At 44.5% G+C, this 14,709-nt stretch overlaps 1 protein-coding gene across 7 annotated transcripts in view; it reads left to right on the top strand.

Moving 5' to 3' along the window:
- LOC308414308 (protein FAM156A/FAM156B-like) overlaps positions 1–14,709 on the top strand; it is a 115,079-nt gene that overhangs the window by 86,402 nt on the left and 13,968 nt on the right. For 4 of the 7 annotated variants that reach the window (XM_080909533.1, XM_080909535.1, XM_080909532.1 and 1 more), the window contains one exon: positions 9,939–10,730. The exons of 1 other annotated variant lie outside the window; for it this stretch is intronic. In XM_080909533.1, the coding sequence (XP_080765659.1) occupies positions 10,062–10,676 (615 nt within the window). In that variant the 5' untranslated portion in view covers positions 9,939–10,061 and the 3' untranslated portion in view covers positions 10,677–10,730. Of the gene's footprint in view, positions 1–155; positions 190–9,458; positions 9,474–9,938; positions 10,731–14,709 lie in introns of those variants that run through there. 2 more of the 7 variants (XM_080909536.1, XR_013974873.1) reach the window with 2 other exon arrangements.

The raw sequence follows: 14,709 nt of genomic DNA, 5'->3' as shown, positions 1-14,709 counted from the left end.
ACCAACAGGGCTGCTGTCAGGAGGGAATGAACTGCCCAAATGATTGCACATTATTGACTGACGTTTTTTGTAGAATGTGATGCCAGAATTCTTCAAGCTGCACAGGAAATGATGACAATATCATAATAGCCATCCTCCTTCTGTCTTTCTTCCAGTCGACAAGCAGTGACAATAGAAGGAACCAAAGCAACATCAATAACCCCAATCGTGAGAGAGTGCCAGAGAGCAGCTTAAACCAGAACACTGCTGAACTAGACTCCAATATCCCTGGGTTCTCCCAAGAGGAGGACTATGATGTGTGCCAAGACCAAGATCCTTACACCCACATTAACAACATCTTGAAGGAGGCTCATTTCTACAGCCTCCAGCAGAGAGGACACTCTCCGACATGATGGCCTAGGCATCCTTCTTTTGTGTTTATAAAAATCAATGGCATTCACGCAAAGCAGTCTTGGCTTTTGTCTGTATTTTTTGTAAGAGGTTAATGGGCATTGTATTGTTTTGCTGTTTTGCTCCACCACTGCAAACTCAAAGGGTCGTTCATGACCGCTTGATGTGTTTCCTGTCACGTCTGATGTCTTATTCATGTTAAAATAGCAGCATGAGGACTTCTCCTGAGGCTAAATTGATTACATGTCTAATTCAGGTTGGTTTCCAAGTTGTTCATTTAGGGTTTCTGTGTTAAATGTTTTAGAATGTAATTTCCTCATTTTGAAAGGTTAAGTGGCCGGATAAAAGTTTCTGTGTATTTTTGGAAATGTAAAAAAAAAAAAAAAAATACAAACAATGGAGAAGTCAACAGTAAATAAGTAATGAACACCTGCAAGGAGGGGAAATGTGGGTGGAGTGTTCTCATTCTGATATCAATATGGGCTGATCCTCAGAAGGGAAACATCTACAGAAATCCTTCTCTACCTATACTGGTGCAAACGACAGCCCACTTAGGCTGTGAACTTGAAGTCTGTGTCTAGTAACTGCTTTCTATGTATTCCAAGGGAGAAGCCTTCTTCCTTTTATCCTCCTGTGTGTACCCTTCTGACTTGTGACAAGCATTTACTGAAACTTCGGTTAGAGAAGTGCATAGCAATGCTGTGGCTTAAGCACAAAATTTGTATATTTACTGCTTCTGTGTTGTCTCTTGCACTTCTATCTATTCTGTCTAATGTTGATAAAATCTAAGCTATTGCAAGCCATATCTGACTTGAGATGTATTGTAAAGCTGGGTGGGTGACTGTCCATTGCCTAAGGAATCATTCACGGGAAAGAGCATCTCAAGCCACCAAAATCCACACAGAGGTGTGTGGCTTGATGGGCCAGTAGCACATGGCTTGCCCAGCCTGTGGCATAGCCTCAAAATGGCAAAGCCATTTGGGCAGTTAATGTGGCTTGTGATGGGTGAGCCGTGGTACCATTAGAAGAAACAGGCAGTGCCCCTGAGTGATGGGTCTTTCCTGGTAGTTTCTCATATTGAGCAGCCAGCCCAGCCTGTGGAAGAACTTGAATAATGAGTATTTTCTTGCTCATCAAGGAAATGGAAGGAGTCATACCTTGTGGCCTGTGGCAGTTAGGCCTACAACTGGTTTTCATGTTTACTGAGAAAAGAATGGCCTCCAACTGTTTTCTAAGCACAGTCTCTGCAAGTGAACTTCATGCTCTGCAACGTTTTTTTTTTTTTTTTTGTTGTTGTTGTTGTTTTTTTTTTTTTTTTTTTTTTTAATTACCAGTGACTCCAAAGTCAGAGAAGACATGAGCCTCTTTGGCAGGGGACAATGGGTGATGTTTTCTCTGTAGTAATAAAGTGAACAACAAAACAATAAAGAGGAGAAGCTCTGTGAACTCTGACCCTGCATATACCCAATACCGTGCATGAGAACACGTCTAGTAGATCTGCAGCATTTAGCACAATGTGTAGGAACCACATTCATAAATGTGGGTATTTAGGGCCACCAACATAGCCTGATAGCCTGAGTACTATCCCTAGCACCCATTTAGTGGAAGAAAATCTGTCTTCAGAAAGTGGTCTTCTTCTTACTTGAAGAGGGAATTACATTTTCTCCCTCTCCCTCCCTCTTTTTACTCTTCTTATATCTGGCTATGGCTGGCCTCGAACTCTGTATGAAGGCCAGGATAGCATTGTGCACGTGGTAGTAGCCTGCATTTGCCTCCTCTATGCTAGGATTGAATCCTAGTGTCATTTTTTTCTGGCCTTTCTTAAAATGTATTTTTACTTTTTAAATCTTGGCATTGCCATGTGACCATGCTGCAAGTCTAATGCCTCTGTACCTCCAGCTTGCCTTAAACCCATGCAAACCTGCCTCCTTCAGCAGTATACATCTCTTATCCTTGTAAATACAGTATGTCATCTCCTTAGTGCCATGTAGAACTTTTTTAACTTTATAAACAACCTATGTCCTGTAAGATCTTACCTCTCTCATCACAACTGTCTCCTCTATGAAGTACAAACTGTTTTTAGTACAGCATGGCAAAGAAGGGATTCTTTTCCACTGAAGAATTAGTTAGTGGAATAAGGAAAGAATATTTCCTCAAAGGTGAGACAGGGTTTATGTGCAGGATCTAACTTACATCTATGAACAACTCACTATGTGCTATGACCTCATTAATTCCATACCTCACCCCTTGATATACAAGTGTTGTGAGCTTTACTAGTTGAAGGCAGCAAGGGGACCTTACATCCAGTCTTCTACCTACCCAATGAAGTCATAAAGTGGGTGACAGGAGTCCAAGAAGGACTTCAGGCACCTAAGAGTTGAGAAGTAACACAGGACTTTAAAACCAAGTATTTTCCACTTTGTCCAAGCACTCTGTCCTCTGCTACAAGTATAGGTTTGATTCTAGAAGCTAGAACTGTAAGTACCCAATCATTGGTATTTTACATCTTGGCATTGATTTAGCTCAGTGACACTTTCACAAGTTTGAGTACATTCCATAGACCTTAGAACCTTGGGAACATTTTGTGTCCCCTATCTGTGTTGCTACTCTCCTTTTCCCTCTCATCTCTATCCTGTCCATTCATTCTCTCCATGCCCTTTCTCTCACTACTCTCTTTCCCTTCCCCATCTCCAAGTCAAGAACTCTGACCTGGATTCTCTGTTCTTCTGATGACATTTCATACACAATTACAACTTGATATAGGGGATCTTCAGCATCTCTAGTCATGATGTCCTTGTCTCTTCATGGCCACAGATAAGAGGTATGACTTAACTCAAACAGAAAGGAACTTGAGGGAGCAACTGTCTGTGGTGGTCATATTATAGCCACCGAATGACTACTGGACAATCCTAAGGAGCCACCAAGTTGCTTTTGTGCCTGTGTATTTCTCCCAGAATGCCATATCACATACATAACTATAGAGTTCCTCAACTGTCCTTTGTGAATTCTTCTCTTGGACACTTGTAGATAGCACTGGTTTAACTTGTGATTTTTGCTTGAGAAGAGTGAGACTTACCTGCATGATGTATATCACAGTCATTGTGCAGTGCTTTATTTGTTCTTGCAAACAGGGAAGATGTTCCTTGTACATCAACCCTGCTGCAGATTAACATATTCATCAGACCATTTTTTTCTGGGGAAATCTTCTCCATCTACCTGACCACAACACAGACTGAAGCAAAAATCACTTTGGGCTCTTATCAAACCCTAGATGTTGAAGAATTTTCTGAACTCCTGTCTCATTCCCTACATCATCATTATATGCCCATTTCCCACGAGAACAGTGTGATAAAGTGGGTTGTGTCCCTACCTGTCACGCAGCTGACTTCAGTATAGATGGTTAACTCCTTTGCATCTTGGCATGAATTGTTGGGAACTGAGGTCAGGATGATCTCTGAAAGGAGTAAATAGTCACATGAACCAAGACTGTTGGTGGAAAGGAAGCACTCTTCCCAACATGGGTTTCTCTGACCTGTAGGTTTGTGTTGTTTAAGTTTCCTTAAGAGAGTGATAGTGACCAAGTACATAATCAATACACAGTGTCTTGACTTTGGACGAGGTTTATTACTGGTACAACCATGACTTGCTGGCCTTTTATCACACAGGTTATCACTATATGTTTGTAACCTGAGCTTACCTGTGTTGGACAACATAAAAATTAGTTGCCAATTCTCAAACCACCATGGGGCATAGCAGGTAAATGATGCTTAAGAGGAAGAGCAGAGAACTGATGGATGTCCCTTGGGGGAAAGAATATTGTTCATTTCTCCTCTTGGAAGAGGAAGAGGTCCATGTTCCTTTCTTCAAACAGAAATAAAACACAGGCCTGCAGGTATAAGCCTGTAATTCCATTTCATTGGATTGCTAAGCCAGGAACATCACAAGCTCTAATCCAGAGCTAGAGAATGAGTTCAAGGACAGTCAGAGTCTTGTTTTGAGCCCTTATGTTGAAAGAAACAGTAAAAAAAGAAGATTGGAAATATAGTCCAGTGGTAGCATATTCCTACCATGTACCAGGTTGATACTTCGTACAGACAAAAATAAATATGTGCAAATACATGAAAACCCTTTCAACTGTCCAAGTAACTATATTGGAAGATAGGTGCTATGTATTCATCTCTCAGGAGTCAATGTAAGTATGACATCAGACTGGATCTTTCTTTCCTGCTAATGGAAAGATACAAGACGGTGAAGTAGCACACAGAGACAAAAAGCTGGTAAGTTACTCCCCCACTGAAACTAAACACATGCATCTAAAATTGGTGGTGACACCCTCTTTACCAAGGATTGATGTGGTATCCCTGTGACCTAATTGGGCTATGACCTTGTCACCAGTCTTAAGCATGGTCAGTCTTGAGTCTCAGTTCCACAGGCTGTCACTGGTGATATCGACTTGACACATCCTTGGTCACTTCTCAGCTTTCTGTGTGGCCTCAGGTACATTTACTGAAGTGGGAACAGTGTCTCACATTGAGTGGCAGCATCCAGCCATGAAGGGGACTATGTGAAGTATGACACTCCTGTGGGTATTTTCTAGGCCTTGAGTATGTCCCATAGTGTTGGTGAACCCAAAGACATTGTAAGATGTGCTTGATTAGAGCTGCAGACATTTTACTGCACATTTTTCCTGAGTCCATGTATCTAGACATGTCAAAGACACAGTCTGAAACTATCATGGAGATCCCCTTGCCATGTGGGCATATTGAGAGGGAAGATGAATCAAGAAGGCATCATCCTTGTTAGCCTCCAACTTGAACTCTACTTTCAAAAGGTAGACATAAACGAGGTGTGAAGCCAGAACACTGACTGAGCAGCTGCTATTGGCACATGGGACATGGCACTTCACATAGAAGCATGCAATAATTGGAGGCGAGTTTTGAGGGTATTTAAACTGTGGTCCACAGACATGATTTATCTATTTATTTGCTTGGATGAAGTCATGTGGTCAGTTTGAAGAACCAGCGGTTGCCAAGAATCTACAAAACTAAAATATGGTCTTGCATTGTGTGAAGCCGTTGAAGATCAAATTTTCATATATTTTATCAGAGTTTACAGAAGACTGCTCAGATCTAGTGTAGGAGGTGAGTTCTCCTCTGCCTCTAGTCAGAATACTCTCATTCCTGTTGATAAAGGTGTAGATTCGGCAGAGAGCAAAGAATCTAATAGCAAGTGTTCTCTAGCATTGAGAGATCCATATTCCAAACACTGAGCTCAAGAACTTAGATGCCTTGGTAGTTTTTAAGTACAGGCAGATGGATATGAGTTTGCCAGTTCTCCAGGCACTTGAGAGACCAAGACAGCAGAATCAGAAATCTGGGGGAGGCCTTGCCATCAAGATGATATTTAGTTCATTGGCAAATCCTGTATATGTAGTTTGCATCTGAGAATGGTAAGCTTGTAGGACACACACACATGCACACACACAGACACACAGTGGAAAAAGACACATACACTCACATCTATGCATATTCAATAGATGCAGTGTCTAATTCTTGTAATTCCCAAGGGGGCAGAGGCAGGAAGGTGACTATACTTCTGAGAGAATTTTATTCTACATAGTGAGGTCCAGTCCAAGCTACACTAAATGTGAGACCTGAACTATAAAAACAAATAATGTGAGAGAAAGAATGATAAGTTAATAAAAATTGTTATATAATAAAGGATCTATCTTTTCTGACCACAGATCAATGAGTTACTTAGCTGAGGACATTTTATGCTTTAAGATTAGAACAGCTTCACTGGGTGGCAGAGCAGTTGACTTACTCAAATGAAGCACGTGAAGGCCACCCACATACTCTACAAGGCCATAGCAGTTCCATTATCTAACTCAGAGATTGCTTGCCAGCACCAAGCTTCCAGGACAGGGTAGCAACAGTTGAAGGCAAGAGAAGTATGTGTCATCAGGATGTGGTTCTTGAACTAAAGGGGACAAAATGGAGGTAGGACTATGCTGCAACATTGTTCTCATTAGTTGATGGCCTAGCTATGTGACACAACATATTCTATTTTCCTTTTGCCTTTTTCTCCTGAGTTTACCCAGACCATCAAAACTGGCATTTGCATTGTGGGGTTCCTCAAGGCATAGTTGTCAATGATCTTTTCTGCTCACTAGTGATATCCAGTGTCTCAACCCTGAGGGATATGTCTATGCTAAAATGGTTCAAACACATAGTATGCCTGGCCCCCCAGAATTCCTCTCTGCCACATGCTTAGTTCCCTCCAACCAGATATCTCAGCCCTCTCCAACTTGCAGATTTCAACCATGAACCTACTGCCCTGTCACCTATACAGCTTTTTAGCTTGCTCTTACTCCTTCATCCACCCTCAACACCATGGTCCCTACAAAGTTCTCTCTTAGATCCCCAACCTAGAATTTGCCCACTAAGCTGCAGCTCAACTGTTGTCCCAACAGCCCGTCTCACTCAGACCATTTTATGATTGCTGTCCTGGCCTTTGGCTTGAGGAGATATTGAGGTGCCATTGAATATATAAAAGAATAATTTGAGGGCATTATTCTGTTCCAAACTCTGGAATGATGACTGTGACTGAGCACACACATGTATAGAGACATTGGCTAGAATCTATTGGTGGAAAATACAAGTGCAGGGGAAGGGATGCTCTCAGCTGCCCCCCCAATCCTGGCCTACACTTTAAAGGTAATGTACCCAAATCCTTACCCTTTTCCCAAAAGGTTTGCTCCATCTTTCAGGGTCAAGGGCTACCATTTTAGGCTCCTCTGGTGGTACCATGATCTGCACCCCAGACACTTCAATTACACTGTCCTTTTAACCAGAAATCTGTATTTCTCATTGTTAACCCAGAGGATCCCAAAGCCCTCCTCTGAGTGGCAATGCAAAGGTTATTGCTTGAGGAGCCTTCTGAGGTTTGCTCTGTTTGGTTCATGTGGTACCTGATCCTGAGACAGGATATAGTTTTGTTTGTGCATCCAGAACAGAACCAATTAATACATATTTGTGGGTGCAACAATGGCCTTGCACTACTTTTTAGCATTCAGAAAATAACAGATGCATGCAGATTCACAGATCAGGCCCTAGTGTACTTGGAAGTTGCCCATGAATACCACTTACTGATCACAGAAAGGCATGTGACAGCCTCACCAGAAAGCTGCTCTCCAGTGTGGCTTGGAGCCTGTCACACAACAGGAATGATGGTGTCAGCAGCCTTTCACAAAGATGAGGTTTCATGTGGACACCCACACACAGAAGTGTCCTACCTCTCCCAGTATTGCAGTAGAGAACAGTCTTCTGCATCCCTTGCTCACACTCTGTGAATCCTGCCTCTTCCTCTGTTGAAGGTGGTAACATGTAAGACCCTTAAAACTGTCAGGGTTTGCCAGATTGAGAAGTTGTTGAATGGCTATCAAACAAATGGGACCTTGTAGAACTGGTGAGAAGGTGTCTTTGCAGTACAGAGAGAATGCCTGTGGACAGAGCCATACCTTGGAGAAAGACAAGTTGGCATTTGAGGAGTAACTTGGTTTCCTCTAAAAGCATTGCCTCAGGAAAGAACCAGAAATGAACATATTGAGAGAGAAAGTTCACAGAACATCTTGAATGTCCTGAGGCAAGGACCTTTATCATCATGAGGGGAGAACTCTAAGAGAAAACCATTGTGCTGCGGTTCCCTTCTCACCAGGTATCATGCAAATATACGTGCTCCCTGTGATCATGGCTACTGTGTGCAGTTGCCAGTACAGTGGAAGGGACAGTGACAGTCGCCATGCTTTTACAGACCTTTTACAGTGACATCATGGATAAGCAACAGCAATGGCTAGAGCAGGTCAAAGGGGCAGTGATACATATGCTTAAGACTTTGATGGACACTTGGAATAGTCCCTCAATCTCTCTCTCTCTCTCTCTCTCTCTCTCTCTCTCTCTCTCTCTCTCTCTCTCTCTCTCTCTCTCTCTCTCTCGCACTCTCGCTCTCCCTCTCGCTCTGACAATCTCTTACCAACTTTCTTTCTGTCTCTCCACCCCTCAGTTTTTGCTATGTGTCTCTACCTTTATAAGTATCTGCTCCTAAGAAGCAGTTTCTCTACACCCATGTAGTAGCTAGCTTACCTTGATATCACCAAGAATGGGGATCAAGAATGGAGTATGTCTTTCTTTGGCTGTCCCCTCATAGAGGTAGCCTTCCTAAAGCTGAGTGTCCCAGCCTGCACAGTTCTGTGATTGTCTTTCCACATTCACCTCACAAAAGCAGGAAAAAGGTTGGCTGAGCAATGACACTTCACCTCTTTGTGACCCCTCTTTCATGTCGAATGGTTGTGGAACCTGCCCAGTTACATCAAGGTGACCTGTGTTAGCTCTGACATCTCTCCTGGGTTGTAAAGCACTGTGTAACAGGAAACAACTGGGTTTAGTTTTACAGAGAGGGAAAATGGGATGCTTTGCTCTTTGAACTGAGCACATCTGCTTCAGAGAGATAGGTCAACAGTGCCTGATGTAGAGGCACTGGGGACACAGGTTGCTTGGTCACACTCCCCTTGCTGCTCTGTGTGGGAAGAGGAGCGACACATATATTCCTACCCTTTAATGACAACCAGACTTTGCCCTGGGTCTCTGATGCCTCCCATCCCCCGATCATTTGGTCCCTCTTTGGTTCTACTCCCAGTGTTTGACCTTCCTTTTGGTGGATGAGGAGACTCCTTTGTGTATCACATCAGTTTGCAGCGACCAGGCATGCCTTGGGGAAGAAGTTGGCAGGCACATGTTGAAAGGATGATGAACCTTAGTTGCAGAATGCAAAAAAAACAACTTCATCAAAAATGAAGACCAAAATAATCCCCACAGGCCAATTGATGGGTGGATGAAGGAACTTACAAGGTATAGGAGAGACTATACTAAATTGAGGACCAGTAGACAGCTCTGAGTGCCATAACTGGAAATGCCTGTCTGCAACTAATTTAGGTATTTGCCACTTTCAGGCTTTTGCCTAAGATTTCATGTTGGTACACAGGACGGAGCCACCCCAGAGTCCAAGTCATGGAAAAGTTGACACAGGTAACTGAGCAGATTCTAAGGCAGCCTGCAAGCCAGTGGTCAGTAAGGTGAAGAGTCAAAGATGGGCGAGCTTTGGGGGTACAACTCCTTGCAAGCCCATAAAATTCGGTCCTGCAGCTCCATGTGAGCACTGTTCTGAAGAATGGGTCCCACTGACCATACATTGCAGTAGGGTGGTCTTTGAGAGTTGTGGGGAAGAGAGGTGAGAATCATTGTGATTCACCATGTGATGATACCTTCTTCATGAGCTGTCAGACCATAGAAAGAATGCTGCAGCTGTGCCAGAGATGCTGTGGATGTACACTGCCCTTTGCTAAGCTCTCTGGACATGTATCTTTACATGTATCATCTCATGTATTCCTCAGAAGAAGACTGGGAGGTGGCCCCACTTTGAAGACAAGGGATAGACAAAGTGTGATGAATAATCATGAGCTTTCTTTCTTCTCTTCTCACCTCTTGTTACAGTCTGGATTTTCCTGGCTGCACACATCCCTCCTCGCCCTCGCCTAGTTATTCCACAAGCCTCCACTTTCACTTTTCCTTCTGGAACGAGGGCTCAGTGTGGCCTCCAGCTCAGACTAGACCCCCATGGATCCACTGCAGAAATGGGATCCAGTGTCAATTTCTGTGCCCTCTCGCATAGCCACTGTGAAGAGCTCCCAAGAGGCCTCAGCAGCCCCTCAGCCTTCCTCTTCAGGAAAGCTAAGCATGGGCCTCAGTGTCCTAAGTGTCAGCCCCAGCCCTGGCTCAGGTGTCCCTGCTCCTCTGTCACAGGGGCTATTCCAGCAGCAGGCCCGGGAGAAGAAGGCCCTGTGGCAGCAGTACTGGGAGAAGCAGGGCTTTCCTCAGAGGAAGAAAGTCTTCCTGAGGCACTCCAGACGTTGGCATCGGGATCATATGGCACCTTACCTACTTGAAAGGGATGTCAGAGATTTTCCCTCAGGTGACAGAGCTCAGAATCAGCTTCGATGCCAGGGCCACGTGCACAATATTGCTGGGATGAGTGGGGAGAGGAATGCAGCCCCCAACCCTCCCTCCTGGGAAATGCTGGTGCAGGGCCTCAATGGCCTCACCCTCAGCCTGGGAGCTAACAGACCTGGCACCCTGCCAGAGGGGCCTCGGCAGCAACAGCAGCCAGAGGACATGTGCCAACTGGAGAGACAGCAGGAAAGCCTGAAGATGTTCCAGAGGATGCTCAAGTAGAAGATGGAAGAAGGCTGAGTTGCTGGTCCCCAGAGGATAAGTGCATTCAGAAAATGCTGCATTGCCATCTCGGGGGCCTGGGCTCCTCTGACGTCAAGGCAGTACACGGCCACTGCATGAGTCCCAGCACTTGTGCTATGATGGGAATTGTCCTTGGAAAATCTCAACTATCCTGCCTGTCTCTTAGCATGCCTTTGTGGATGTGGTGCTACCTGTTATCCTATACAGAAGAAAACTGGGTACCCAAATTTGAGTGATGTGATTCATACACTGAGAGTTTTCATTGTTTTCTTCTTAGACCTCAACACCTTCTCCAACTTCTTGGTAAAAAGAACCAATACCATATATATGTTTATAGTGAGAAAGCATACACCCACTTGTCTTCTTAATGTCAGTTTATTGAGTGTCCCCACAAGAACCATTGCTACATATGTTGGGATGCTTGTCCTGGGTATGGGGGGACAGAAAGGGGGGGAGGGAGGGGACAGAGAGACAGAGACAGAGAGAGACAGAGAGGGCAGAGGCAGAGAGAGAGACAGAAAGGGAGAAATAGAGAGAGAGAGAGAGAGAGAGAGAGAGAGAGAGAGAGAGAGAGAGAGAGAGAGAGAGAGAGAGAGAGAGAGAGATTCATATTTACATCTTCCAGAAACTGAACCCAGGGAATGTAGTCATAAGGCAGCAACCCTAATGTACTTTAGTGGGTAAACTATCTAGTGGAGTGAACCTTCATGGAAGAGGAGAAGTTGTCTTCCTTAGGCACAGCAAATGGTGGGTCTCTGCAGGAATTTCCCCTGTCGTCACTCAACTATTGTCATAGCAAAAGTTGACTTGGAATTGCAGAACTGTGTGTAATCCCTGCTCCCACTCCTCCCCTCTGGCTCGTCATCTCATTAATAATACAATTTAAAGGCACTGGGGCAGGGCAGGAAAGCCATAGTCTAATTTAGAGGAGGAGGTGAGGAGATTAGATGCTCCAGTGAGCCTGCTGGGGGCAGCATGGTTAGTTGGGGGAGTGGATAAGGACTGTACTGAAGAAAGGTTTGGAGGACATCATTATGGCCTCAGAAATTGGTGATGTGTGGTGACTGTAGAGACTTACATTGTAAGTCCTATCTTTCCCATAATGGCACTATATACCCAAAGCCTGGCTATGCACATATTAGTAACTAGAAGCTAGGGTGGTGTATGCAGCTGTCCCTCAAGTGTTCCCTTAGTGGCTAATGGCCCGAAGTGGAAAGTGTTCTATACAAGTCTATTAGTGGTAGTGTTGTCCATCTGTGTGTGCTTTTTTTGTTGTTGTTGTTTTTGTCATTGTGTTTCTTTTTTTTTTTTTAAGCTGGTAAAGACTGATCCTCTGACAGATCATTTGGGAGTACAGAAATTCACCCCAAGGTGAATTGCCTAAGGGACAACATATTACCTGCCTGTGTGACACACAGGGTTGGGGTAGCATAGTGGTCTTGGTCAGCTGTGGACGTTGCCATTGCTCCAGTTTGCTGCATAGCAACCATTCTGCAGTGCAAGCATTAAATCCATGTGTACTTATAGGGAACTTGCCCTTAACCTCCAGGCTCATTTCATCTTGTTACTTCTGAGAGGCCTGAAAATTACAATCCTCAGGCAGTTCTTCACAATAGCTCAGCAACATCACTAAATATGTAGCTTCTGAATGACAGGGAGCTGGTGGAGGCCTAGAAGCACATTCCTGCCAGCCATTATTGGGTCCCTTGATAACTGTGTGGGTGAAGGCTTCCTGGCAGGATAACCCTTTTCCCTGGCCATTTGAATGTGAGAAGCAGAGTATCTGTGAGACATGTTTGCTGTCCTTCATCCTCACATTCATCCTCCCCCCGACCCCCTGGACCTGCAGGCTCTGTACAGGGAATCGCTTAACACTGTTTGACAGGAGGGGTGTGTCGGGGTGTACATTTGCATATTAACATTTCTGATATGGAAGCAATTTGCGTTGTTACAGGATGGGCTGCCCTCTCATTGTACTGGATGGCCTGAAATCCCCTGTTCCAACTGTGAAAGCAGGTCCCCTTCTGCGAGTGCCTGCCTCCTGTTCTTTATGTTTAATGTCACAGTGTCTCCTTGTGAAAGAATGTGAGAGCTGTCCCAGTCATTGAGTGGCTTTGGAGCCCTTGGCCTTGCTCCTGTTTTGTCCTACAAGGTTGTTCTCTAAGGGGAGTAGGAAGCCCTGTGTAGTACTCCACAACCCTCCTCCTGGTTACTCGAGCACTGCTTGATGATTTCACTGGACCATAACCTCATTTAATTGCATTTCTTAATGCTGCTCCAGAGGGCTGAGCTAAACTATTCTACATGCCCTGTATGAGTGTGTGCCTGCATGTGCCAGTGTAGGCAGCCATGTCTGTGTTGGTAGAGATCTCGGGTTGATTCTGTGTGTTCCTCTGTTGCTTCCCATCATGTGTGCACAGATTACTAGTTTGTGCAATTTTGGAAATCACAAGTTTTTTTTCATTTGATGGAGTACTATTCCCAGGATTCCTCGGTTCTCTGCCTAACAGCAGTAGGATTATGGGTGTGTCCTTCCATGCCTGGCTTTGAGTGAGGGCTGGGAATCCAAACTCAGGCCCTCAGGCCCTTATGGAAGACAGTTTACCTGTCCCTCTGGATTCCCAGACATGAGCCAAACAGTTTTAATTAATTGAAGTTGACCTTCAAATTCTATTATTTCTCTTTCTGAGGAGCTAGCCTCCCAACCCCATGTGCTTCATCTCTGGCCTCACACTCCTTGGAGGGTGGTACTGCCTCTGTGAGAAGACCAGGATGTGATTCTCACACTCACAAGTTAGCAGGCATTATCTACATGAGTACTTTTCAGTACCTTAGGTGTGTTGCTTTGCTGCTCTCTCAACACTGCAGCAAGCACCTTTAAAAGCTGGTGCTATAAGAGGGATTCTAATTATGCCTTTCCTGTTGTCATGGTGACAGCATTAAAATACCTTTCATCAGTGCAACCTGATTTGCCTCTAGGAGTGCATCTTGCCAACCTCTCACATCCCTTTTGGAAATGAAGATACATTTCTCCACTGCAGCATTCTGATTTTCTCTCAGGAGAGGTTGGAGATCCATGTGTCTTAAATGCCATGACTAAGCTTGCAGCCCCTTGAGGATCCTGTGAAGGAGGTGCTGGCAGAGGTATAGGTTGTTATTCTCATTCAAAAACCACTGCTCCATCAATAACGTGGGAGAATAAGACTTTCCTGACAGGATGAATTGTGCTTGGTTGCCTAGGTTACAGGTAGCAAAAGCCAGGACACCTGGAGACTGTCACAGGACCAGCCTCACTTTGCAAGATCCAGGTCTAGTGTGAGGAAGCATGCTCAGTTTCAGTACCCCCTGAATATCGGCATTTTATGGAAGACGCACTGGGCCTGCTTATGTGAAGCAAATTCAGAGAGGATGAGGACGTAGACTCTGGCCACTAGCTTCAGGGGCCTTGGGTTTTCAGTGAGAGTGTGCAGACTGGGTAGTCTGTTTCCTTATCGTGATGAAGACTAAGAGAAATCCCTGACCCCCAGCAACAGAAGCTATGAGTCATTGGTTTTGAGTGAGAGTGTGCAGACTGGGCAGTCTGTTTCCTCATGGTGATGAAGACTAAGAGCAATCCCTGGCCCCCAGCCATAGATGCTATTTCTTCTGTGTAGGTGGCCCTGTTACCTGTGTGCAGGGAACTTCAAGGAAAGGGCTGAAATGGAGTGCTCCTCATTGTCTATGATGTAATGGGGGAAGAAAGAAAATCTGAAGGTTGGAGAACACGCCACGCCACACCACACCACACCACACCACACACACACACACACACACACACACACACACACACACACACAGTAATTAGGACAGAGAATAGAGGAAATTGTGACATTTAAACACCATTTATTCTCTCAGGATGCAAGGCCAAGTTAAAAGAGCATAAAAAAAAAACAAGCAAAAAAAAAAAGCTCAGATATGTATGTATATATGTATGTTTGCTTGTATATATGTGTTTGTATGTTTGTATATATAT

Source organism: Micromys minutus (genome assembly GCF_963924665.1).
Source record: "Micromys minutus genome assembly, chromosome: X".
In the NCBI taxonomy this organism is placed as follows: Eukaryota; Metazoa; Chordata; class Mammalia; order Rodentia; family Muridae; genus Micromys; species Micromys minutus.
Note: the sequence above shows the minus strand (reverse complement) of the source record. Positions and strands in the feature narration are given on the sequence as shown.